Here is a 23,771-nt window from a genome sequence, read left to right on the forward strand (position 1 = left end):
CCTAACTTTAAAAAGCTATTTACAATCATTTTTAAGAACATTCTTTTTCGTGAATATGAATAGCTACATTCTTAAGAAAAGTTTTTGGGAATGCAAATATTGCTATCTTTTTTCTTAAGTTAGAAAATAAGAAGAAATTGGAAATTAAGAAGAATTTTATTCTTAAGAATGTTTTGTGAATCCGGTCCCAGAGGCCCATCACGTCCATCGTTGCTGTCTTGGAGGGTCTCTGCACAGCAATTCAAACCAGCGACCATACTTGCAGGTTTCCTACGGTACTTGCTACTTGTTTCAACATCAGGAGGGCAGTACAGTTCTGTGCCTGAAGAAAAGAGATTTTTGATTGATTACAAGAAGAATATAGAAAAATGCTGTTAGGATATGGTGTAACTGGTCACTAGAATTTAAATCCCAACCACAGGTTTGAAGCATAATACATACCCCAGAATGTCTTATAAGCAGAAGATTTTAGGAGATCACCCGAAGTCAGGATCAGGTTTGTATACATACATTACACTTAGATATGATTTTACTTCTAAATTTCTAACCATGTCACATTAAACATCACTTGTATATTGTATTGTATCTGTATTGTATCTATTGTATAAAAAAAATTCACAAAATTTTTTAGAAACGTAGTACCTCAAAGCAGTCATGGAGAATGATTTTCCCCAAACCAAGCCGCTACTTTGGCTTCTGCTGCAGGCAAGATTGAATCAAATGGCAGCATTCTGTGCAGAAAGATAAGAAAGTCTGATTATTACCTTAAACTTTATACCTGTTGTCTCTGATGATCCTAATTGAAACTGTAAGATTTGACCATCCTAATCTGTAAGGTCAGAAACTCCTGCTCCCCACCATCTTTTGTAAGATCACTTGACTTGTGTATTGCATTTCCCACCTTTTTTCTTTTGTTCGTCTTTGTATGATTTAGAATAACAATTGTCTTTCTTTGCTGTGGTGAATGCATACTCACCTTTTAACAAGCCATGTTTAGACCAGAGGCCCACGTCAGCCACAAGTCAGAGACATAAACCTCTGGTTGACCGTGGCAGGAACCTTGCCAGCCTCGCAAAACACTAAGGCGAGAAGGGATGGAGAGTTCACTCATGTCAGCCCGCCAGACACTAAGCTGACTGAGAAGCTCTTGAACTGATGTGGTAAATAGTGCAAATGAAATTTAGAATTCATTTCCCCTCTCCGTAGTGTCTTATTTGGTGGCCTAAAACACAAAAAAAAAAACACAAATCAGGTTTATTATCTACATGCATTACACTTAGATGAGATTTGACTTCAGATTTATTCCCATGTCACAATAAAAAAAACAACATGCTCAATAAAAAGCATTTTAGTACCTCAAACCAGTTATGAAGAATGATTTTCCCCAAACCAAGCCGCTTCTTTGGCTTCTGCTGCAGGCAAGAATGAATCAAACGGCAGCATTCTGTGCAGAAAGATGGGAGAGAGGAGGAGATGGGAGACTCTGATTATTACTCTAAAATTTACACCTGCTGTCTTTGATCAACGTAATCTTAACTGTCCTAAGCTGTAATGTCAGAAACTCAGTAATATTACTTTAACCGCCTTGTTTCTTTACAATAACAATTGGCCTTCTTTGCTGTGGTGAATGGCAGCTAACCTTTTGACAATCCAGGTTTAGACCAGATGCCCGCGTCAATCATGTCCAGGTCGTTTCTGTCTGGAGGGTCTCCGCACAACAACTCGAACATGAGCACTCCCAACGACCATACAGTTGCGGGTTTCCCATGGTACTTGCCACTCTTGTCAAACTCAGGAGGGCAGTACATTTGTGTGCCTAAGAGAAGACATTTTTTGATTGGTTAGAAGAAGAATGCATATTACAATATGGTGTAAGTGGTCACTAGAATTTAAGTCCCAAACTACAGGTTTGAAGCATAATACATACCCCAGAATGTCTTATAGGCAGAAGTTTTTAGGAGGTCCCCGCACCCGAAGTCAGTAAGTTTGACTTCAAGCGTGTCCTTGTTGACCAGCAGGTTCTCTAGTTTGATATCCCGGTGGAGCACTCCGCGGCGACAGCACATGTGAGCGGCCTGCACTACCTGCCACATGATAAGTCGTGCTAAGTTCTCACTGAGGATGCCTCCGTGGTGCTGCAGGAAATCAAACAGATCCTCGCAGGGTGAGGGGCGTTCCAAGACCATGATGTAGAAGCCGAGCTGGTCCTGCCACTCCAGCAGCTGAACTATCTGTGGAACGCTAGGGCCCTTGTTAGCAAGCATTGTTAGGGCAACCTCTAAGGGAAGGGGCGTAGGATGACCAGGCTAGAAGAAAGATAATTTTTATGATTGTTAGATGGAGCTTTCCCAAAAGAAGCATGAACAATTTGTTGTTAATGGCAGTTTGAAAAATCATTTGTAGTCTATGATTATTATTAAAATAAGATGTTTTCAATTGCGAAAAATCATGGAGACTACTTACAATGCTGATATATTCCGTGGTATCTGTCTTCAAGGCAAATTTCAGTGCCACCTGATTAACAAAACAAAAAAAAATTGTAACAGTTGACATGTGCAGAGGTCATATCATTACAGTCATTCAACACATCAAGTGCCCTAAATAGTAGACATAATATACATTAAAAATGGACTGGAATAGATACAATGAGACAAAACAAGATATTACGAGTAAAAAATGAAACCTTAAGGCCATCCTTCAAGCGAATCCCTTCGAAGACGGCCCCATATCCTCCCTCACCAAGCTTATTGCCGATTTCATAGCGGCTCAAAATGTCACCTGTAAAATGATAAATAATTGGAGTTGACGATATAAACAACACTTTTCCTAATTATTAAACTTGCAGTTTTCATTTATGAATGGTAATTTGCTAGAGTATCTATTAATTGGATTTTTTTTTTAAAAGAGCTAAAATGTAAATTATGAAAAACCTGAAAGAAATGTTACAGCAGTTAGAGTTTCTAAAACTTTAATTTTAATATAAAATCTTTATGTTGACAAATAACATGAATATTTTGTCATAAAGTACATATAGAGGTCAATTTACTGTTGGGGACTTGAGCTGGAGGAGGCTGAACCTGCTGATCCTCAGCTGGGAGGACATCAGGGCCACTGCTGCGAGGTTCCTGAACACCATGTTTCTTTACAGAACAGCTCGTGTGCTGTAGAGAATCCTGATCTAAAGAGGGCCACATTTAACAAAATCTGGTTTCAGTCAAATAATAATTGTTGTTGTTTATGGCATACTCATAGTGATTCTTCAGTGCTTCTGTGTTTGGAAAATGTTAGATGTTAACGATAAAATCATCCTAAGGAACAATTAATTAATTAATTCAGGATATTTAGCTGAATATGAAGACGAGACTTTTTGATGTACAGAGCTCCAGTAAACAAAAACCACATCACACGAGATTCACCTTCAGTACTTCTCTGCCATGCCGGCGCAGTACCCTGGTCCTCCACTTTTACTTTCTGACCTGAGGAGTCAGAAAATTGACGAGAGGGCGACTCCATTCTCCTCCTTCCCTCACCAGCACCAACGGGCTGGAGATGGTTCACCGCCACATTAGTGCTGGATGTTGGAAGTGTATTTTGATCTAAGTTGTACATCAGATCGTAATCATTCTCTGCGCTGCGAGAACAACTTCTTTTTCTCTTCTGTCCCATAATCACGATGTGCGCTTGCATTACACTATCGGAATTCATGAGCTGCAGAATGAGCAATGAGAGAGTAGATTCACGCATCTGTCTCGCGCGCAACGTTCTAAAGGTGCACACACGTCTATGATGTAATAAAGCTTACTCAAGACATGCTTGTTCTGATATTGGCTAATAATGCATTGATAATGCAATAAACTACTGTTTTATTATTGTTTTATTGCAATAGGCTATATATTTCATACAATATTTATATAATTTGATTTTAAAATATACAAATTTTTCAAAGCATGTATGTGGAAAAATAAATAAAAATATGTTCAAATAACGTTTTTGCTGATTTTTTTTTTTTTTATTAAAATCAGAGGTCTGTCACGATTCCACCTGATTATTTATTTTCTAAATGTTTCAAAACGAAAATTTTGATAAATATACTTAAAATAAAAGATTAGAAAGGCCTATGCTTTGCCCATTTTGCTTAGTGCGGTTTTTTATATATATTTATTATATAAAATATGCTTTGGCTTCAAATTTTAAGGTATATCACTGTTCCCCATTTAAAAAAAATGCTAAATATATCAAATTCTAAATACATTCATTTAAATACATAAGATGCTTTTTTTGTGATTCAGCCTTACATGTTTAAATGTTCGGGGTTTTTTTTTTAAATGAAAACAGGATTTTCTAGTGCTATGGTCAATATATCATTGAAATGTCCACCGTTCTTATATGATTTAATACCAATTTTGTGTATTTTTTGTTGAATATCTTTTGGGGGGGAAAGCGGTAAGATTACCTCAGTGTTTCACCATGAAAGCTACGTTCATGTTCATCAAAGCTAGAGACCACAGGATGAGCACCCCCTGCTGGCCTCACTAACACCTCTTCCAGCAGCCTCCCATCCAGGTACTCGACCAGGCTCAACCATGCTTAGCTTCAGTGGGTTGTAATTTGTCATATTGTGAAGGTACGTGGTCTATACAAATAAATGATTAAAGTTATGGATAAGTACTTTTGGTTCTTACATATGCTTGTCAGTGTTATAAATATTTGAAAAGTTGGCATCTCGACAGCCTTCTTTATTTCATTGCTATGATTTCATTATGTATATAACCTAGTGGTGCCAGAATAATTATTCAGTTTACAAAATGTCTTTGGTTCATATCCAGAAGAGTCTAAATATAAAGCGTACCATAAACCTCTTTCAAAAGAAGTGCAACATCAGCATTTTGTGAAATGGACCGGTCTTTCACTGGATAAATATGATCAGCAATTTGTATGATTGTTTCTAGTGAATATGGGAACAATGCAGTGTGTGAATCAACAATAAAATCCAGAAGGCACTATAACTTGTTGGTACATGAGGATATGTTTTTTCCATGTCTTTCTCATACATTCAGTACACTAAGCAGGCTTTTTATTTTACAAAATGCCAGGCAACAGCAGCTAACTTCTCATTTCAAAATTGTATATGTAACTGTACACCATTCTGCCATAGTGAGGTAATCACTACAGGCAGTCACTGTAACTACAAAATTACTAAACCAACCTTTTTGCCCCCTTCTATTTGGTCTCAGCCACGCCCTGCTTCACACCACATGTTAAAAAACATGCATTCACTCATCCATAAACATTATTAGATCAATCAGCATGACGACATGATTCCACACTCATTCAATGCGTCATCAATCTACGCCTTTGTTATTGTTTTGAAGAGTTTAGCGACCCCTAGCGGTGACAAAAATACACATTGTGCCTTTAAACAACTTTTTTAGGTTTAATAAATGTATCTCAGTTTCAACTCCCATAACTTAATCTTTGACACCATTTAATTTCAATCCTGTGGATGAATTTGAAGAAAGTCATGTAAGAAAACTATCTTCATATTACCAGATTTTTTACAGTGATTAAAAATTAGGTTAAACAAACCAGAGTGCTCAACTGGTAATCTTGAAAATAAGAAATTATCAGTTTAATGCATCTCAATTTAGATAACCCAGCATAATTCTAAGCAATAATGCAGCGTATTGCAATGGTTTTTAAGAATAGAAAATCCTTTTGAAAGGATGAAAGATCTGTAATCAGAGTATATCAATGGGGAAAAAAAAGAAAGTCAAAAAAAAAAAAAAAAACAGCATACATTGTTTCCATTCAGTTTTTATCAGATCTTTATTTTCTCACAGGGTGGACCTTGTGGCACAGTTCGAGCAAGAATAGGGCATTTGCCGCAGTAAGGAAGTGTACAAGATCAGAAAATCCTGCTCCGGAAATGGGGACCTTATTGGTTTACTGGAGTGTCCCATACAAAATTCTCACCAAATGCACCTTGATCATTGATATTAAAAGGTGCCAGCATACATACATACATACATCTGTTTGACACGAAAAGAAAAGAAACATGGAGCAGATGGAAGAAACAGTTCATCCCTGTCCAATCCACCATGTCCATCCCACCTCAGAAAAATCAAGCAAGGTACTATGATCTGTTCAAATGCTTTCAACTAAAACATTTACCTACATATTGTTCAATGGAGGTATTTTACATCAAAGGCGGTTAGAGATCATTGGGCTAATCAATCATGGATGACTCCATATTGCTGTCAATACTTCATGTACCATTTTGTTCCAAACATCTCAAAGAATCTGTTGGTGGCGAAGTCCCTGAAACAAGACTTAGGAGGCTTTTGCAACAAAAGTTAATGTGTAGCTTTACAAAACAACCCCCGGAATAAAATTAACTGCCATGAAATGGAATGTTCATGGAGCGGCGAGTCCTGCGACTCGCAAGTCAGGTTAGGCAGCACTGCAACAGGGATCTTGGAGTGAGCGTCAATGCACAAAGACTTCCTGACATTTGCTTGCTCTTAAGCTACAACTACTCCAAACTTGTGTGTGAGAGAGATGCCTCAACATGGAATTCCTCCTAAACTTCCTCTCAGTTGTGCCATAATGCTCTCACAGTTATCAAGTAAACGTGCAATTTAAGCATTATTTTACAGTCATGAAAAACAATCAGATTTGTAAGGAAAAAAAATTAAAAGAACATTAGTAGGAATACAGCATAGAAAAAGACAGATAAGATAGATTAGACATGATGCTGAACACTTGATAGCTCCTCCACACACTCGTACGCGCACACACTCACACAAGTTCTTCAGGACAGAGTCTATCAACTGACACCCTCCGTCTTTCTAAAGTTCACTATCAGCGTTTGGAGAGCTCATTTGATAACCAGTCCAGTCCTTCATAGAGTCCAGTGCCTTGTGTAGCGCAGGTCGCTTGAACGTACCACTGTGGAAACCAGACAACGGACAATAAAAATGCAGTCACAGCTTAAACAAGTGTATGTTGGAGTCGATCAAGTAAGTGTGCGTACCGTTCTGCTGCGTAGACTCTGCAACCCAAGTTTGTCTGTGAGTTCACTGACAGCCATGGCGTTGGGCAGATCCTGTTTGTTTGCGAAAACCAGCAGCACAGCGTCCCTCAGTTCATCTTCCTGCAACTGTATAAATGGAAAAAGAGTGTGATTAGGCTGATCTAACAGTCAATAAGTCAAGACACATTCATACATTACAGAACTCAACAATAAGAATGGAGTCACGAGCCACCTGCCAAATTAGCGAATACCGCAAATGAAAAACCTAGTATTTTTGTAATTAAAAACAAGAAAACTTAGGTAAAAATTAAATACTTTTCCTGATATATAAAATAAAATATTAAAGTCACTATGAAATGGAATACTGCATTATTTATTATAACTGAGCACACTTTTTTTTAAATTCATGTGCCCTCTTAAACTTTAGTCAAAATATCTTTCCCTCCCTCTTGCAGAATCAAGTCCCACCCTTTCTTGTTCGAGAAGTCGTTTCACTCGGATACATGTCACAACAGGGAAGAAAAGAATATTGCAACTTCTTCATGTCAACTTTAATAATAAAATTGATGCAGTATTATTCCCAGAAATTAAATGGCATTCTGTATGAACTTAAATTAAAAATACATTTAAAATGTTCCTAACAAACATAACACATTCACTTAGTCAAGACACTTTAGGGGCTTTCGCACCGGAGGAACCATTTCTTAAAGGGTTAGTTCACCCAAAAATGAAAATTCTGTCATTTATTACTCACGCTCATGCCGTTCCAGACCCGTAAGACCTTCGTTAATCTTCTGAACACAAATTAAGATATTTTTGTTTAAATCCGATGGCTCCGTGAGGCCTACATAGGGAGCAATGACATTTCCTCTCTCAAGATCCATAAAGGTACTAAAAACATAAATCAGTTCATGTGAGTACAGTGGTTCAATATTAATATTATAAAGCGACGAGAATATTTTTGGTGCGCCAAAAAAAACAAAATAGTGAATTATTTAGTGATGGCTGATTTCAAAACACTGCTTCAGGAAGCTTCGGAGCATAATGAATCAGCGTGTAGAGCACCAAAAATATTCTCGTCGCTTTATAATATTAATATTGAACCACTGTACTCACATGAACTGATTTAAATATGTTTTTAGTGCCTTTATGGATCTTGAGAGAGGAAATGTCATTGCTCCCTATGTAGGCCTCACAGAGCCATTGGATTTAAACAAAAATATCTCAATTTGTGTTCCGAAGATCAACGAATTTTCATTTTTGGGTGAACCAACCCTTTAAAGTTCCCCTGAGGTGAAAATTAAGTTTTTAATGTTGTTTATATGTCTATGTAGTGTTTTTAATATGCTTTAAGACAAACCATGTGCAAATTCATATGTCAACACCATTGCTGAGTATTTTCTCCTTAAAACTGAAGTGAAAAAGTCTCAAACCCACAGTTTGAAATCGCTGGTGTCTGTGATGTCACAAACTACCATGTAACCAATCACATCAATGTGCCTGCGGGCTTTAGCATATCATTAACAGCGAACTAGCAGGGCAGTCTTGAGAGGAGCCAGGTTATCCCGGTATATTTTTCTGTTGATATGAAAAATCGTGTAGATTTAGCAATATGGCAGGTGTATGATGTATATTACGATGTTATGATTAACTATATGCCTTTCTCCATTGGCGTTCTGAGTTGTTCAAAGTGTTTGTAAGGATACTGGTTGTTAGAAGGCAGCAGTCTGACTCTGACATGGCAAACGGGAACATGGTTTGTGTAACATTAGCAACACATTATTAGCTGTTTGATAACAATCAATCGAAAGGCTAATATTAATTACCGTTACGTGTCCGATGTTGTAAAGAGCGATACCATTGTGCTGCGATTACCTCAGTAAGTTGAGCGAGTTCATCTCAGAGCTGCGCAAGCGAGTGGAGGCGGGGCTAATTTGCATATTCATTGATCCACGTATAACTAGGAACGCAGGAACTAGGAACAATTTTAGTTCTAGGAACTGCTTTTGGGAGAACTAAATTAGCTCCTACTTCAGAGTAGGGTCTAACCCAGCACACTAGGAACTACCAGTGACGTAAGTGTACGTCGACTGGCCAAACGCACATGAAACAAGCATCTGGCATTTTTAAAAAGCCGTGTAAACATATACTTACTCCCGAACATGGAAAACAGAGATAACAGCATTTACCTGTTGTCAGCAGCATTGTGTTCTGTTCTACATTATCTAGGTTATCACAAAGCCCACAACACATACACAAAAAAAAAAAAAAAATCTCCAATCACAGTGTGCTCTATCCTCCAGCTGTTGATGTTTGTAAATGCCGCTCTTAAACGGTGTCACTGTCGGACGGCTTGCATCACTTCAGAGCTCCTGCTGCCGGTGTGAATGCAACAAGGTAAATGGCCCTGGGGGGAATTAGTTCTCTGGGAACCACACTGGTGGCTAGTTCCTATGACTGAGTTCCTAGAACTATGCGGTTCAAAAACCCCTATGCTTTGGTAAGAAAGTTCTGCCAAGAACATAAATGCAAATGTATATGTAAATACACTGCATAACGTGATCTCAGTTCAGGTCACTGAAAGTGACTGGTTCTTGAGCATAATATCTGAAGATTAAATGGAACCCTTACCATTTTAGAAAGCTCCTCTGCAGATTCTGCAACTCTTTCTCTGTCATTGCTGTCCACCACAAAGATCAGACCCTGAGGAAAAAAGAATTAATAGTTTGGGCTCAGCAGCTAAAAATATCCTGAAAATGCTTCAAATGAACAACATTCACAAAAGCATCCGAGTTACAAAGATCACAGTACATCTCAACCAATATTTTGCACTTAAAGAGATCAGGATGTTGCTGAAGGGGCACAGTGCCTGTAACTGATTATTATAAGTTGCTCTGGATAAACATTCCGAAACAGCTAAGTGGCACCTTTGCCAACAAAATGACCCTATATAAAAATCATACCTGTGTGTTCTGAAAATAGTGTCTCCAGAGAGGACGAATCTTGTCCTGACCGCCGACATCCCACACGGTGAAGCAGATGTTCTTGTATTCAACAGTTTCTACATTAAAACCTGTCCAAAAACAAAAACAGTTCAACACCACCTTACTCAAGGTGAATCAATTATATTTGATTGGCTAAACGAGATTAGTGATAGACAAATATATCAGCTATTAAGAGATTATTGCCATCAGCCAATGACGGTGCCTAAATTGACCATTCGTTCCTTGATTACTGTAGCTCGCTCAGAAACACTGAGAGAGACTCTACAACAATGTTATACCATATTTTTTGGATAATTCCTGTAAAACCTTGCGATAATGTGGCAGACAGCAAGAGTTGCTAAGGTAGGATTGGTCAGTAATGTTTTTAAGGCGGGGCTTAGTGACAAGTAAATTTACAGCAGTAGCAATCCCACCTTCTGGCAGCTCCAAGACTGACTGAAAGCATTGTCAATGGATAAAATATTTAATAATTTTTACTTTATTACTTTCAAATATTTTAATGAATTTTGAATAAAAATTAATTTAATTTCAGTCATTTATATTCATTGTATATGCTGTCACATATTATATATATATATATATATATATATATATATATATATATAATATATGTGTATGTATATATATATATATATATATATATATATATATATATATATATATATATATATATATACATACACATATATACACACACAAAAAAGCTTTTTTGAATAATAATGTCAATGTCAAACAAAACATTACTTTAAGTGCAATGTCTCCCTGAAAACAGTTGGTTAAAACCCACACTGAAGTTGTAAATGCAATGGCAGTGACATTACAAATATTGATCAAAATGAACAGAATCTTGAAAACTGATTCACATATATCACATATAAGATTTAATAATGAGCTCCTTCTGTTTTAAATGAAACAAACAAAAAAAGTAATATTGTAAAAGAGTGATTAGAAAACGGAGAACAAAGTCATGTTAGCGTAATCTCACCTATAGTAGGGATGGTGGTGACAATTTCTCCCAGCTTTAGCTTGTAAAGTATTGTGGTTTTACCTGCAGCGTCCAAACCCACTGAAAAGAGGGGGGGGAAAAACACATTTAGCTGTCAAATTCATTACAATGGTGTGATTTTTATCCTTCATTTTATCGATTCATACAAGCTCTGTCTGAAGCTAGCAAGCTAACATTAGCCACTGCCCAAGAAATATGACATTGATTGTTGAATTTAAATGCAGAAATGATTAAAATTCATGTTTTATTTAAACTTACACTCAAATATTATCCATATTGTCTTGGAAGTGAATATTTATCATACAAATACATCAGAAACACAGGAGTGTAATGTGCTTGAAACACTCACCCATCAGTATCCTCATCTGTTTCTTGCCGAAAAGTCTCCCGAAAAGGGATGAGATGGTCAGACCCATGATGATTTAAAAGAAGAACTTAAACCCTATCAACAGGCGAAACAATAAAGAAAATGTAATAATGTATTTTAATTAATATTCTGTCTCTTTGTGCTCAGTGTCTCGCGGTCGCTTGACGCGTTGCCACGTAAGAAGAGGAGCCACCGTGGAAGTCTTGGCGTCACTTCCTGCTGCAATCGCATTCTGGGCCGTGATGTCATAATTATTCATAACTTCCGATGTTTTCTGAAACGCCCACGTGCTTTTTATTCTGTCTGATGGTAGCATACAAACTAGATTGACATTATTTTCAGTTTTTTTATAATAAAATCCCGATATTTAGACACGGCGAATTTGAAGGCACTGGACAATCTTTTTTTTTTTTTTTTGGTTCGTTTGTTATTTGTTAATTAAACCAAAAACCAAGACTAAATTAAGAACAACAGTCCCTGAAACGTTTATATATAGGCCTAACCATTTATTATTACCTATTATTATTATTATTATTATTACAAATGAAAAATATACATATTTTGCATTTATGTTATTTTTATGCTTTATTTTAGTTAAGTTTATTAAGTTTTTTGCATTGATTAATTAAATATTAGGCCTAGCCTATATTATCTCACCATCACCCAGTATTTTTATATTATTTCGAAATTAAGTGATCTTTATAGCCAACAATGCCATAAGCATAACCAAAACACTTCTAATTTTTATTTTTCTCACTGGACAACTATGATTTTGTCAAACTGTTGCACGTGACATTTTGACCAGTAGAGGTCACTGCATGCTAAGTTTAGTGTCCGTGGTGAGGGTCCGAGTACTTGAAAGAAACAGAACAGAGCACAAACACAACAGAAAAACTGTTTACAGGTTAGTAGTTAATGTTAATGTTAATGTTTAGCCCTATATAGGCTATATTAGCCATTTGAAAGTGTTCCCAAAGATATTTACACAAGAATATGTAGTAACGTTGATATATCATCTGATCATTTAAGGAGCTTGACTTTTATGTGTTATCTCCACGATGACACAGACCACACAACACCTACCTGTGGCACAAGCTCTGTAATGTAAAACACATGGGGTTTTACCCGCAAAAATATGTTTATGAAAGCAGGAGCGCAACTGCGCCAGTACAGGTGAGGCTGTATAGACGTCACATGATCAGAGGTTCAACGTCCAGGTGAGACTGCGGGAGTCAGTCAGACTCACAGCGCCTGTACATGACACAGAACAACAACGAGCTGGCATGTAGTTCACGGAATTAATCTCTTCATCATGAATTCAAGTGATAGATTATCAGATGATGAAGAAAAGGTAATTGATCACCTTTACTATTAATCACACACCTGAAGTCTACGAGAATACAACAGTATTTGACACGCTACAAATTGCTTTAAAATATTTAAACTAATGTAGGTAGTGATACATTGATCTACTTTGGTGACTGTATACTTTCGATTTTATGACGTCATTTAGGCTATTATTACAAATAGGCCTAATATATTGTTTATTTTTCATCTTAATTGCACTCACAGATTACTGCTTTGTCTTGGATCTACGTCTCGACTTTGAGTTTAAGGTGAGAAATAAAAAGTTGATTCGACTGACGTGATTCCAAGGAAATGAGAAATGTTATATAAGCGCTTGCGATCTGTTGCTTTAATTGAATACATCTATAATGTATTAAAAAGAAGTATAGTGTTTCATTTTCAAACTCAAAGAGAAACCAATAATTGCATCTGAAGTTATGCGTTTTATTTGAGAGGCAGTGACGTTAAATATAGGCCAACACATAAACATGTATTTTAGAAGTAAAAAAAAAAAAAAAAAAAACGTATGAATTGCGTTTATAATTTACTGAGACAATTAGGCAACGTACGCAATATGCGTATGTATTACAGTAAAACACTGTTAAATTAGGTTAAAGTATAAATCACTTTAGACTTTATGAAGAGTACATTCTCTGCACAAAGCATCACATTTGTTTAGATTTTACTTAAAACGTTTTGCCTTATTTTTTGTTATTAATTATGCAAATTGTAGTGTTTTATACTGAATTTTATGTTGTTTATGGCAATATGTCATGTGTGTTTACAGTACCACAGCTACCATGTTTTTTTTAATAAATTAACAAATGGTTAATGTGGTTAATGTGGTAACAATTCATTTTATTTAACATCACTGAGTTTATACATTAGTTTATGGAGTAACTCATTTTGAGGGTTAGATCAGGTAGAAAAAGATTATTAAGATTGCATTTGCAGGAGCGGCAGGGACTGAATTTGCTTTTAAAATCACAAGAATTCTTAATGAATTACTTTTTTTTCTGTTGAAGTCTCATAGGTAGTTGTTCTGTGGTTGTGGTGTCCATTATAAAGAGAAGGCATCTCAATGAACAGGTCAGTCAATATGCAAATTAAATTTCATTACATTTTGGGGAACAGATCTGATTAAGCCGCCAGCTTCTAAATGGGCACATAAAATGCCTAGAATTCCAGCAGATAATCTGAATTTTTGAATGGACAAATGATGGATTTGATGGATCTGCATTCCCCAGCTGAATCACAAAAGTCTTGCTGCAAAAGTCTACAGTGAGGGTCAATATTGGCTAACAGTGTGCACAATCAAAACTAAGCCCTCTGATTACATAACTGCATACATCTCTCTCCATCAGCAGAACATGCTTTAGATAACTCTTTTGCAAAGATCACCAAGACATTAGTAAAAATATTTCTTCAGCAGTCTCCTTGAATCGGGCCTCACTGTTTGCCAATTATGTTCTGTTTAATGTTTCTTCACATACACTCTTATATATACAGTAAAGGTTCTAAAAGTTGGTTCCTTTAAGAACCTTTCAGTGAACTTTTCTTAAAAGAACAATTTTTTCTTAATGTGAAGAACATTTTAAAAATCTAAAGAACCTTTTGTGGAATGGAAATGTTCCGTTGTTGTTAAAGGTTCATCCATCAATGCCAATAAAGAACCATTATTTTTCTTTATCATTGTTGTTGTATTGCAGGCAAAGCCTCTTCTTCAGCTGGCCCTGGCAGATTTTCTGGCGTCACTTGTTTTGATGTGCACCGCCATAATTAATTTGCCTTATAAAATTTTGCCACTCAGTGAAAAGTTCTGTAACAACGGATTGCCTTTGTCTTTGGTGAGTAACTGCTGATACAGTAATATGTCATGAGCTGTTAAAATAATGTTTAAGTCTAATAAAAGTCTGAAAGTGTTTGTTTACATCTCCAACCGGGATACTAATACTACAAGTGTACATTCAATGCAGAAAAATAAATACTTGTTTTGTGTGTGTGTGTGTGTGTGTGTATTTACTGAATAATGTCCTTGTTACATAACAACTTCCTTGAACAGCTGAGAAATGATCTTGGTAACAGTGAGATCTTGGTGTAGAGTTACACAGCAGATGTTTATTCAGTGCTTTGTAGATTTCCTGCATTATTGTGTTGCCATAAGACAATTGAAGAGCCTCATATTTGCACATATAGAACCCCTGAGTCATGCACTGCCCTGTAAAACCCTCATTTGACACCGAGTTGACATAGTGGTTCAGTAAAAACTTGAGTTTATTATTTACATGAGGATATTTATGAGGTCACCACAGTAAAGGAAATATTTATGAATATTGCTTAAAATACACTACAAGTTAGAGTTGTCAAAAGTACTGACTTCGGTGACGCTTTGAGAGCTGTTGAGCGGATTCGTAAACACCTCTGAATGGCCATTGTGTTGACGCGCTCATTGGATATGTCTCTGATTGGCTACAATGACCAACGCATGGGAGCGTTTAAATATGAATGCGTTTTGAAAGCGGGAGCGTTTGAAAGCAGGCGTCTATCAGCGGACTGGTCCGCAATAGAGGCCTGCTTTCAAACGCTCCTGTGTGTATCCGTGTAAGTGCTCGGTGAAGAGCATCATTGATGACTATTTATAACATGTTTTTGAAGCGTTGATCATTGAAGCCAATCACAGACATATCTGTTGAGTGTGTGAACTCAATGGCCAATCAGAGGTGTTTACGAATCCGCTCAAAGCGTCACATTTTTAAAATTTTAGTACCGACTTGGTACCGAAGTCGGTACTTTTGACAACTCTACTACAAGTCAAAGGTTTGGATGCTAATTATAAATATATTTTTTATATATAATTTTATTGTTGCAGAATCTGTGAAAATGTGCAAAATTTTTACAAAATAAGAGAGATTATACAAAATGCATGTTATTTTTTATTTATTGTATTTATTAAAATAACCCCATTCATAAGTATGTGAACCATTGATTCTTAATACTGTGTGTGGTTACCTGGATGATCTACGACTGTTTTTTTGTTGTGTGATGGTTGTTCATGAGTCCCTTGTTTGTTCTGAGCAGTTAAACTGAGCTCTGTTCTTCAGAAAAAATCTCCAGGTCCCAAAAATTCTTCAGTTTTCCACCACCTTTTGCATATTTGAACCCTTTACAACAGTGACTGAATGATTTTGAGATCCATCTTTTCACATGGAGGACAACTGAGGGACTCAAACATTCACTGATGCTTCAGAAGGAAACACGATGCATTAAGAGTCTGGAAAACTGAAGAATCTGCAGGACCTGGAGATTTTTTCTGAAGAACAGAGCTCAGTTTAACTGCTCAGAACAAACAAGGGACTCATGAAGAACCATCACAAAACAAAAAAACAGTCGTAGATCATCCAGGTAACCACACACAGTATTAAGAATCAGTGGTTCACATACTATGAATGGGGTTATTTTATTAAATTCAGCTATTTTTTTTTTTTGTCTTGTGGATTATATGTAAACATCTTTTATGTAAAATATCTTACTCAGGACAGTACTAAATAAAAAATAACACACATTTTGTATTATCTCCCTTATTTTGTTAAACTTATTAACATTTTCACAGATTCTGCAAGTGGTTCACATACTTTTTCTTGCAACTGTAATTTTTCATACACATTTTATTTTTGTCAAAAGTAATTAGAAGCTTTGCAGCATACGCCTTTAAATTAAAACGTCAAACATGTTTAAATCAAACATAAATTCAATCATTGATGTGTGTCCAAAGCTTTCACTGTGAATCTGTGCAGCAGCTGTGATGAACTTAAGTTATTTAAGCATTAACTCTCTGTCTCTTCCCAGGCCTTCTACTGCGTCTCGTTTCTGCTTGTAATCATTTATGCCTGTGAGTCGGCACATGCGTTTCAAGGATGGAGGGAAAAAGCAGAGCAGGAAGCATTTGAAACCCAGGTCAGCAGGGCTCACATACTGCTCTCACACACACACACACACACACACACACACACACACACACACACACACTGTTTTATAAATCAAATCAATGTCGCTGGTATTATATAACATGACAGCAGCTATGAATGTTTGCTGACGCGGTATTTTGGTAGAGTCTGAGACCGTTCAGGCTGTGCCACATTCCTCTCGTATTTTCTTCATGTAGTCACAGCACAAACATTACGTCTGTACTTTTCTTAGAAGTACCCTTGGAGTTTCTACCTTATCTAATCTCTAAGAATGATTTTTGTTGTTGTAACCTAATGTAGTTCAGTCATAATAATTTGTAACTCAAATCCTGTTCATTTATATCAGTGTTATTTTCGTTAACTAAAACTAAAACCATAATAATTTTTTTTTGTTACTTGAAATAAAATAAACGTTAACTGAAATAAAATTATTTCAGCTAGTTGCCAAGGCACCAGTTCTCAGTTTCGCTTAGTTTAACTTGAAGTATTATATAACCAAAACTAAATAAACTAAAAATAATAGATAAAAAATGATAAAAACTATATAGACATATTTAAATAAACGTCAAAAAAACTCAACAAAATTACTAAAAAAATATTTTAGTATCACTGAGATACTATTATAGTTTTTATTAATTTTTTTTTATTAATATTTTCAGTTAAACTTTATTTTAATTTCAAGTGATGAAAATGTCTTTTTATGGTTTTTGTTTCAATTTTAGTTGTGTTTAACTATAACATTGACTAAAATTAAAGTGAAAACAGAAACTGAAAACAGATTTAGATATTTTTAAGTTACCTAACAAATCATTTTTACAGTAAATGCTTGATTTATGTAGGCATTTTTATTGGCTATTCATCAAAATTGCAGTTATATATATATATATATATTTAATTCTATTGTGCTAATTTTTTATGTATCCATTGTCACAGTTATCACGCAGAAGGAGGAGGTATTGTCTTATCTATGTAATCGCATGGTGAGTAGTTCCATTTAGTCTTCTTAAATGCATTTAAATATGATAAAGTAATATGATAAAAAAAAAAAAAAATCCTTGCTACAAGCACTTTGCTGGAATAACTGGGACTTGACACTGGCACTTGCATACTGTTGCACTCATGTTGATTGCTTCTGTTGTTCTCATTTGTAAGTTGCTTTGGAGAAAAGCGTCTGCTAAATGATTAAATGTTAAATGATAAATATGATTGCAATGTGTATGTAATGATCTATATGTAATGATCTATATGCTATGTCATTTCTATAGGCTTGTACCAATAATTGGATACCTCGTCTATATTAATACCGTCAGAGTTATGGAAGCTACTCTCACGCCAGCAAATAAACCAGAACACATGCCTGGCGTTACACATGTCAGCAGAGGACCCTCCGTCAGGTTCTGTAGCAGGTGAGAATGAGTTTCTGTATGAGAGCCTGTGTAAGGTACGCATGTGTGTGTCATTTAACTAAATTCATGTCTGTTTCATCTTGCAGCTGCATTTTCTTCCTGCATCTCACAAATGACTCCTGCACAACAGTGGTAAGACATTTATCGACAACAAGTTTTGCTAAATCACCTCTGGAGCTGTTCCCATCATCCTGTCTTTTGTCCAACAGGATCCGGTTCATGCCGAGTTCATTCGTATTTTCACTCTCAGCAGTGTGTTGATCGTCATCTTCAGCTGCACAGTGGGTACACACACGTTTATGAATAATACTGATCACAAATCACATCATTTGACATTTTTCATAAATTTCGTCACTTACCATGAAAATCCATCAATATGTCATGTTTTGCTTGAAAAGTGTCTTTAAAGGGATAGTTCACCCAAAAATGAAAATTATCCCATGGTTTACTCACCCTCAAGTCATGTATATGACTATCTTCTTTCAGATGAACATGATTTGAGATATATTTAAAAATATCCTATATATTTATATATAATATATTTAAAATATCCTGACTTGACTCTACCAAGCTTTATAATAGTAGTGAACAGGGGCGCCTGTTTTGAAGCCCAAAATAAATGCATCCATCCATCATAAATATAATCCATACGGCTCCAGGGGGTTAATAAAGGCCTTGAAGCGAAGCGATGGGTTTTTATAAGAAAAATATCCATATTTAAAACTTTATAAAGTAAAATAACTAGCTTCCACCAGACGACCATACGAATGTCGACTTGTGCCAAAAGAGTAACCCGTGACGCGATGTATAACGCAGGATGTATGAATAGCGTAAGCTTAGATGCCTCTCGCAGCGGACTCAAGCTCCTCTTCTCTTATATTGAAATCCTCTGACATTTCTATTTAAAAATTTCTTGCTTTAGACTTCCAATTCATGACCAGTTTTGTTTTGCTCTATCCTCTGCGCTTCCACATTCGTCATTACGTCATGCATAAAGAGGTCAGGGGTTACTCTTTCACAGCAAATCAATGCGTACGGCCGTCTGCCGGAAGCAAATTATTTTACTTTATAAAGTTTTAAATATGGATATTTTTCTTAAAAAAAACCCATCGCCTTGCTTCAGAAGGCCTTTATTAACCCCCTGGAGCCGTATGGATTATATTTATGATGGATGGATGCATTTTTGGAGCTTCAAAACACGCCCCCCGTTCACTACCATTATAAAGCTTGGTAGAGTCAAGTCAGGATATTTTAAATATATCTCCAGTTGTTTTCGTCTGAAAGAAGACAGTCATACACACCTAGGATGGTTTGAGGGCGAGTAAATCATGGGATAATTTTCATTTTTTGGTGAACTCTCCCTTTAAAATCTTTAAAACTTAGCCACTTAGTTTGATATTTTATTATCTAATGCAATGACATTCAGACATTTTGGGGTCACTGTAGTGTGTTTTACATAAATAATCTCCTGTAATACATGTCTGTCATCCTGTAGGTGGTGTACTGTAGGTTACATAGCTGTTATAGGCATTATGAGAACACAAGCATGTTCACAATGTCACAGATACATCCAGGTGGGATTTGGTCCTCGGCTCGATACATGATCCTTGTTATCATTTTCTGCTGGACACCAGGTCAGTACAATAAAACACAATTAAAACGTCTCAAACGCTATACATATGCAATATGTGTCTATGTATTTCCCTGAATATGAATGGTTGTATTTGTCATTTTAAACAAAATTATATTTTGATTCATTTTTTTCAGCTCTGGTTCTCATCTGTCTGTCCTTCTCACAATCTAAGATAAACCATCTCTTCCCTCTCTATGTCATACAGGTAAAACACGTTTTCTAAACTAGAATGTGTTCTGTTAAAAACTGACAGCCCTGGTTAAAAGCATATGCTTTCTGGGTTTTGTTGTTTGAGAGTTCTAAAAAATTGAATGTTATTCACAGACCTTTTAATCTTTTCTCCCATGTATTATTGTACAGGCGCTGTCAGTGTCACTCCAGGGTTTTCTGAACAGTATTGTGTATGCATGGAGACGACGCAATTTCAGAGATGCCGTGCTGGGGGAGCGTCTGCCTCTCATGGCCAATTCTCACAGAGCCTTCTTTGACCAATCATTAAATGAGCCATCATGAAATCACAGAATGAAAATCATGTAAATGTTAGTTTGTATCCACATACGAGTTCAGATATATTTGTTTAAATGTTTTCTATTTATTTATATACATATATTTGTGATAACTGTTGATAGGCAATTGTACTGCTGTCTGCATACCATACTTGAAATGTATAAAACAATAGCTGAGCTTGAAAAAGACAAATTATTAGTTGATTATTTTTAAACCATACTTTCACTTTATTTACAAAAGTGGTATTATATGGAAACTGTATTTTTGATGTATCGGATGTTAAACTGTGGTTTTGTTCAATAAATGTCTGCATAGCCACGTGCCAGTAATTCTAGTTCTTGACTGAAAGATTTTGCTTACCTAAGAATGACAAAGCATTGTATACCACAGGGCCAGTTGTAAAATTGTTCCTGTCTCATAAAGCGTGATCCCATAAAGTTTTTCAGTACAGAACAGTCAAATGTAGTGAACAGAACAGAATGGTCATGATTATGTCACATGTCACAAAACATGTCAAATATGTTCACAGCACGCACTTTTCTTTGTGTGCAACCTGAAACCACCGGCTATCCAAAACTAAAAGAATAATTAATGAAATAATCAAGATTTCAGTTAGCCTTTGTGTTTATTGCAGTTTCACAAGGGCCATAAAAATGTGATGTCTGAGCTCTTGTTCTATCCAGACTGAACTATTGTAATGCTCTCTTGGCAGGCCTTCCAGCATGCACTGTCAAGCCAGCAAGACTAGTCTTTAACGAACCGAAGAGAGCGCATGTCACACCTCTCTTCATCAGTTTGCATTGGCTGCCAGTAGCTGCTTGCATCCAATTCAAGGCTCTAATGTTTGCCTACAGAACATCCATGGCTCTGCACCTCTATACCTAAACTCACTACTTCAGACTTACGCGGCCTCCAGAAGCTTGCGTTCTGCAAGTGAACGGCGTCTTGTGGTGCCATCCCAAAGGGGCACAAAATCACTCTCACGGACCTTCTCCTGGTCTGTTCCTGGTTGGTGGAATGACCTACCACGCTCTATCCGAGCAGCTGAGTCTCTAGCCATTTTCAAAAAACTGCTAAAGACATATCTTTTTCGTCAACACTTGACCCAGCAATATTAGCACTTTTTATTTTACTTTTCTTTTTTCGATTTTCTATCTATTTGCGTATATTAAAAAAAAAAAAAAAAAAAAAAAAAAAAACCTTGCTACGAGCACTTTACTGATGAAACTGTGACTTGACACGGCACTTACATACTGTTGCACTCATGTTGATTTGATTGCTTCTACTATTCTCATTTGTAAGTCGCTTTGGAGAAAAGCGTCTGCTAAATGACTAAATGTAAATGTAAATGAAAAAGAAACAAGATCATGTGGTATATTACATAATTAGGGCTGAATTTATAAGAATGCCCTCTTACAATCTAGGTGACTAGAAAACATGTATGGTTGGCTGTAGACTGAACTATCATAAAAAACTGCAGCATTAAGCATAGAAGTTGAGTTCTACTTTTTTTTTTTTTTTTTTTTTTGTTATTTTTGCCATGTGGAAATTATTTTCATTAGATTATGTATTTCACAATTCTTTATGGAATAATTAATTTATTCCACAATATAAATGAATTTAATCACAGTCTTGCACCATTGTCTTTTTTTCTGGTTTTCATAGGCTATATATGTTGGATTTTTTTTTTTTTTTTTTTTTGATGAATAATAATAATAATAATAATAATAATAATAATAATGAATCGAAAGATACTTTGAGAACCAAAGCCTATATGTATGTATATATCAATCTAGCCCATCTGGATCATATTTGCGAAATAAATTAATAATATTTAAAGAATCTATAGATTTAGATCTATAGAATTTAAACATAAAACACTCCATGCCTTTTGAGCGAGGCATTTAGCATTGATTAAAGTGTTAGTTCACCCAAAAATTAAAATAATATAATTAAGTACTCACCCTCATGTTGTTCTACACCTGTAAGACCTTCGTTCATCTTCGGAACACAAATAAAGATATTTTTGATAAAATCTGATGACTCAGTGTGGCCCCCATTGAGAGCAAAGCCACCGAACCTCTCAAGATCCATAAAGGTACTAAAAACATATTTAAAATAGTTCATGTGAGTTCAGTGGTTCTATCTTAATATTATAAAGCGACGAGAATACTTTTTGTGTGCCAAAAAAACACAAAATAACGACTTTTCAACAATATCTTGTGATGGCCGATTTCAAAACACTGCTTCATGAAGCTTCTGAGCTTTACGAATCTTTTGTTTCGAATCAGTGATTCGGATCTCCTATCAAATGGCTAAACTGCTGAAATCATGTGACTTTGGCACTCCGAACCAGTCATTCGATTCGTAAAGCTCCGAATTGCTGACAATAGAGGCCTCACTGAGCCATCGGATTTTATCAAAAATATCTTAATTTGTGTTCTGAAGATGAACGAAGGTCTTACGGGTGTGGAATGACATGAGGGTGAGTAATTAATGACAGAATTTTCATTTTTGACCCTTTAACAAAAAACTAGTATGTATATAAAGTATATTATATCAGCCCATGTATGGGATTTTTCAGCAGCAAAATAAATATTGAAATTGACCTAATTTCACAGCTTTTGCCTGTGTTATCAATAGGCCTGATTTATAGTTGTGATTAAAGAAATTGCAGTACTGGCAACTTCTACGGTCTACAGCGCAGTCAGCATGTGTACACAGTATTGCAGTATGCTAAAGTGAGGAAAGCATAGCATTTTCACTGTAGCATCTTTACAATTTATTAATTCACAGCAGCTCATCTAATCTATAAACATGAACTATTGCCGTTGTGCCTTTTGAACCTGGCGATGTCCTAAAGCACTTAACCACAGAGTACTGCAGGTGACAGTCCCTATAATAAATGTACTGGATATAAGCAGCTGTTAATGATCTTCTTATCAGAAACACTGCAGTTTATAGACACTTTAAAGGCAATAAATCCATGCATTAAGAGTCTCATATATGTTTATTTATGTTTTCCTTTCTGTTCTGTCACCGTAAGAAAAACATCACAGCCACACCTGGCTGACATGGGACTAATGGTGGAGCAGTACTGACTTGCGGTTGTGCAACTTATGAGAGAGACATGGCAAAAATGTGGCTTGTCTAAGAAAACTGAACTGTAAATTGTGCATGTCTAACACAGGGCTCAGTGAGGCATGAAGAAAAAAAATGTAGATTTGCTGTATTTAAAACAACAAAACTCCACATGACAATCTAGAAATTGTAACATGACTAGATATTGACAAACCATGAAGACTTACCAAAATGGTCAAGATATGCATATGTGACCCTGGACCACAAAACCAGTCATAAGGGTCCATTTGAAATTTGAATTTGAGTGTATACATTATCTGAAATCTGAGTAAATAAGCTTTCCATTGATGTATGGTTTGTTAGGATAGAACAATATTTGGCCGAGACACAGCTATTTAAATCTGAGGGTGCAAAAAAATAA

At 36.0% G+C, this 23,771-nt stretch overlaps 3 protein-coding genes across 4 annotated transcripts; 1 reads left to right on the top strand and 2 right to left on the bottom strand.

Annotated features, from left to right (window-relative positions):
* Positions 1 to 137: 137 nt before the first annotated feature.
* Positions 138 to 5,645, bottom strand: LOC127499739 (serine/threonine-protein kinase pim-1-like). The gene is made up of 9 exons (XM_051870270.1): positions 3,047 to 5,645; positions 2,684 to 2,778; positions 2,464 to 2,514; positions 1,928 to 2,306; positions 1,640 to 1,816; positions 1,356 to 1,444; positions 977 to 1,222; positions 643 to 731; positions 138 to 322 (listed from the first exon to the last, which is right to left on the bottom strand). The coding sequence occupies exons 1-7, from the start codon at positions 3,192 to 3,194 to the stop codon at positions 1,211 to 1,213; spliced, it is 951 nt and encodes a 316-aa protein (XP_051726230.1). The 5' UTR covers positions 3,195 to 5,645; the 3' UTR covers positions 138 to 322; positions 643 to 731; positions 977 to 1,210.
* Positions 5,646 to 5,807: 162 nt separating this feature from the next.
* Positions 5,808 to 11,654, bottom strand: LOC127499744 (ADP-ribosylation factor 4-like). Its single transcript, XM_051870295.1, has 6 exons — positions 11,394 to 11,654; positions 11,024 to 11,104; positions 9,997 to 10,106; positions 9,665 to 9,736; positions 7,034 to 7,159; positions 5,808 to 6,948 (listed from the first exon to the last, which is right to left on the bottom strand). The coding sequence occupies exons 1-6, from the start codon at positions 11,458 to 11,460 to the stop codon at positions 6,862 to 6,864; spliced, it is 543 nt and encodes a 180-aa protein (XP_051726255.1). The 5' UTR covers positions 11,461 to 11,654; the 3' UTR covers positions 5,808 to 6,861.
* Positions 11,655 to 12,605: 951 nt separating this feature from the next.
* On the top strand, positions 12,606 to 20,610 carry si:dkey-30c15.2 (uncharacterized protein LOC558938 homolog). Of its 2 annotated transcripts, XM_051870268.1 has the most exons (12): positions 12,617 to 12,762; positions 12,984 to 13,027; positions 13,784 to 13,847; positions 14,468 to 14,605; positions 16,605 to 16,712; positions 17,657 to 17,703; positions 17,989 to 18,129; positions 18,216 to 18,261; positions 18,339 to 18,410; positions 19,625 to 19,763; positions 19,897 to 19,967; positions 20,123 to 20,610. In XM_051870268.1, exons 1-12 carry the CDS (start codon positions 12,724 to 12,726, stop codon positions 20,273 to 20,275), a joined length of 1,062 nt encoding a protein of 353 aa, XP_051726228.1. In that variant the 5' UTR covers positions 12,617 to 12,723; the 3' UTR covers positions 20,276 to 20,610. The 2 variants fall into 2 exon arrangements, with proteins under 2 accessions (XP_051726229.1, XP_051726228.1); XM_051870269.1 differs by lacking the exons at positions 19,897 to 19,967; positions 20,123 to 20,610 and having other exon boundaries at positions 12,606 to 12,762; positions 18,339 to 18,414; positions 19,625 to 19,757.
* The last annotated feature ends 3,161 nt before the right edge of the window (positions 20,611 to 23,771 follow it).

Source organism: Ctenopharyngodon idella, chromosome 18 (assembly GCF_019924925.1).
Source record: "Ctenopharyngodon idella isolate HZGC_01 chromosome 18, HZGC01, whole genome shotgun sequence".
In the NCBI taxonomy this organism is placed as follows: Eukaryota; Metazoa; Chordata; class Actinopteri; order Cypriniformes; family Xenocyprididae; genus Ctenopharyngodon; species Ctenopharyngodon idella.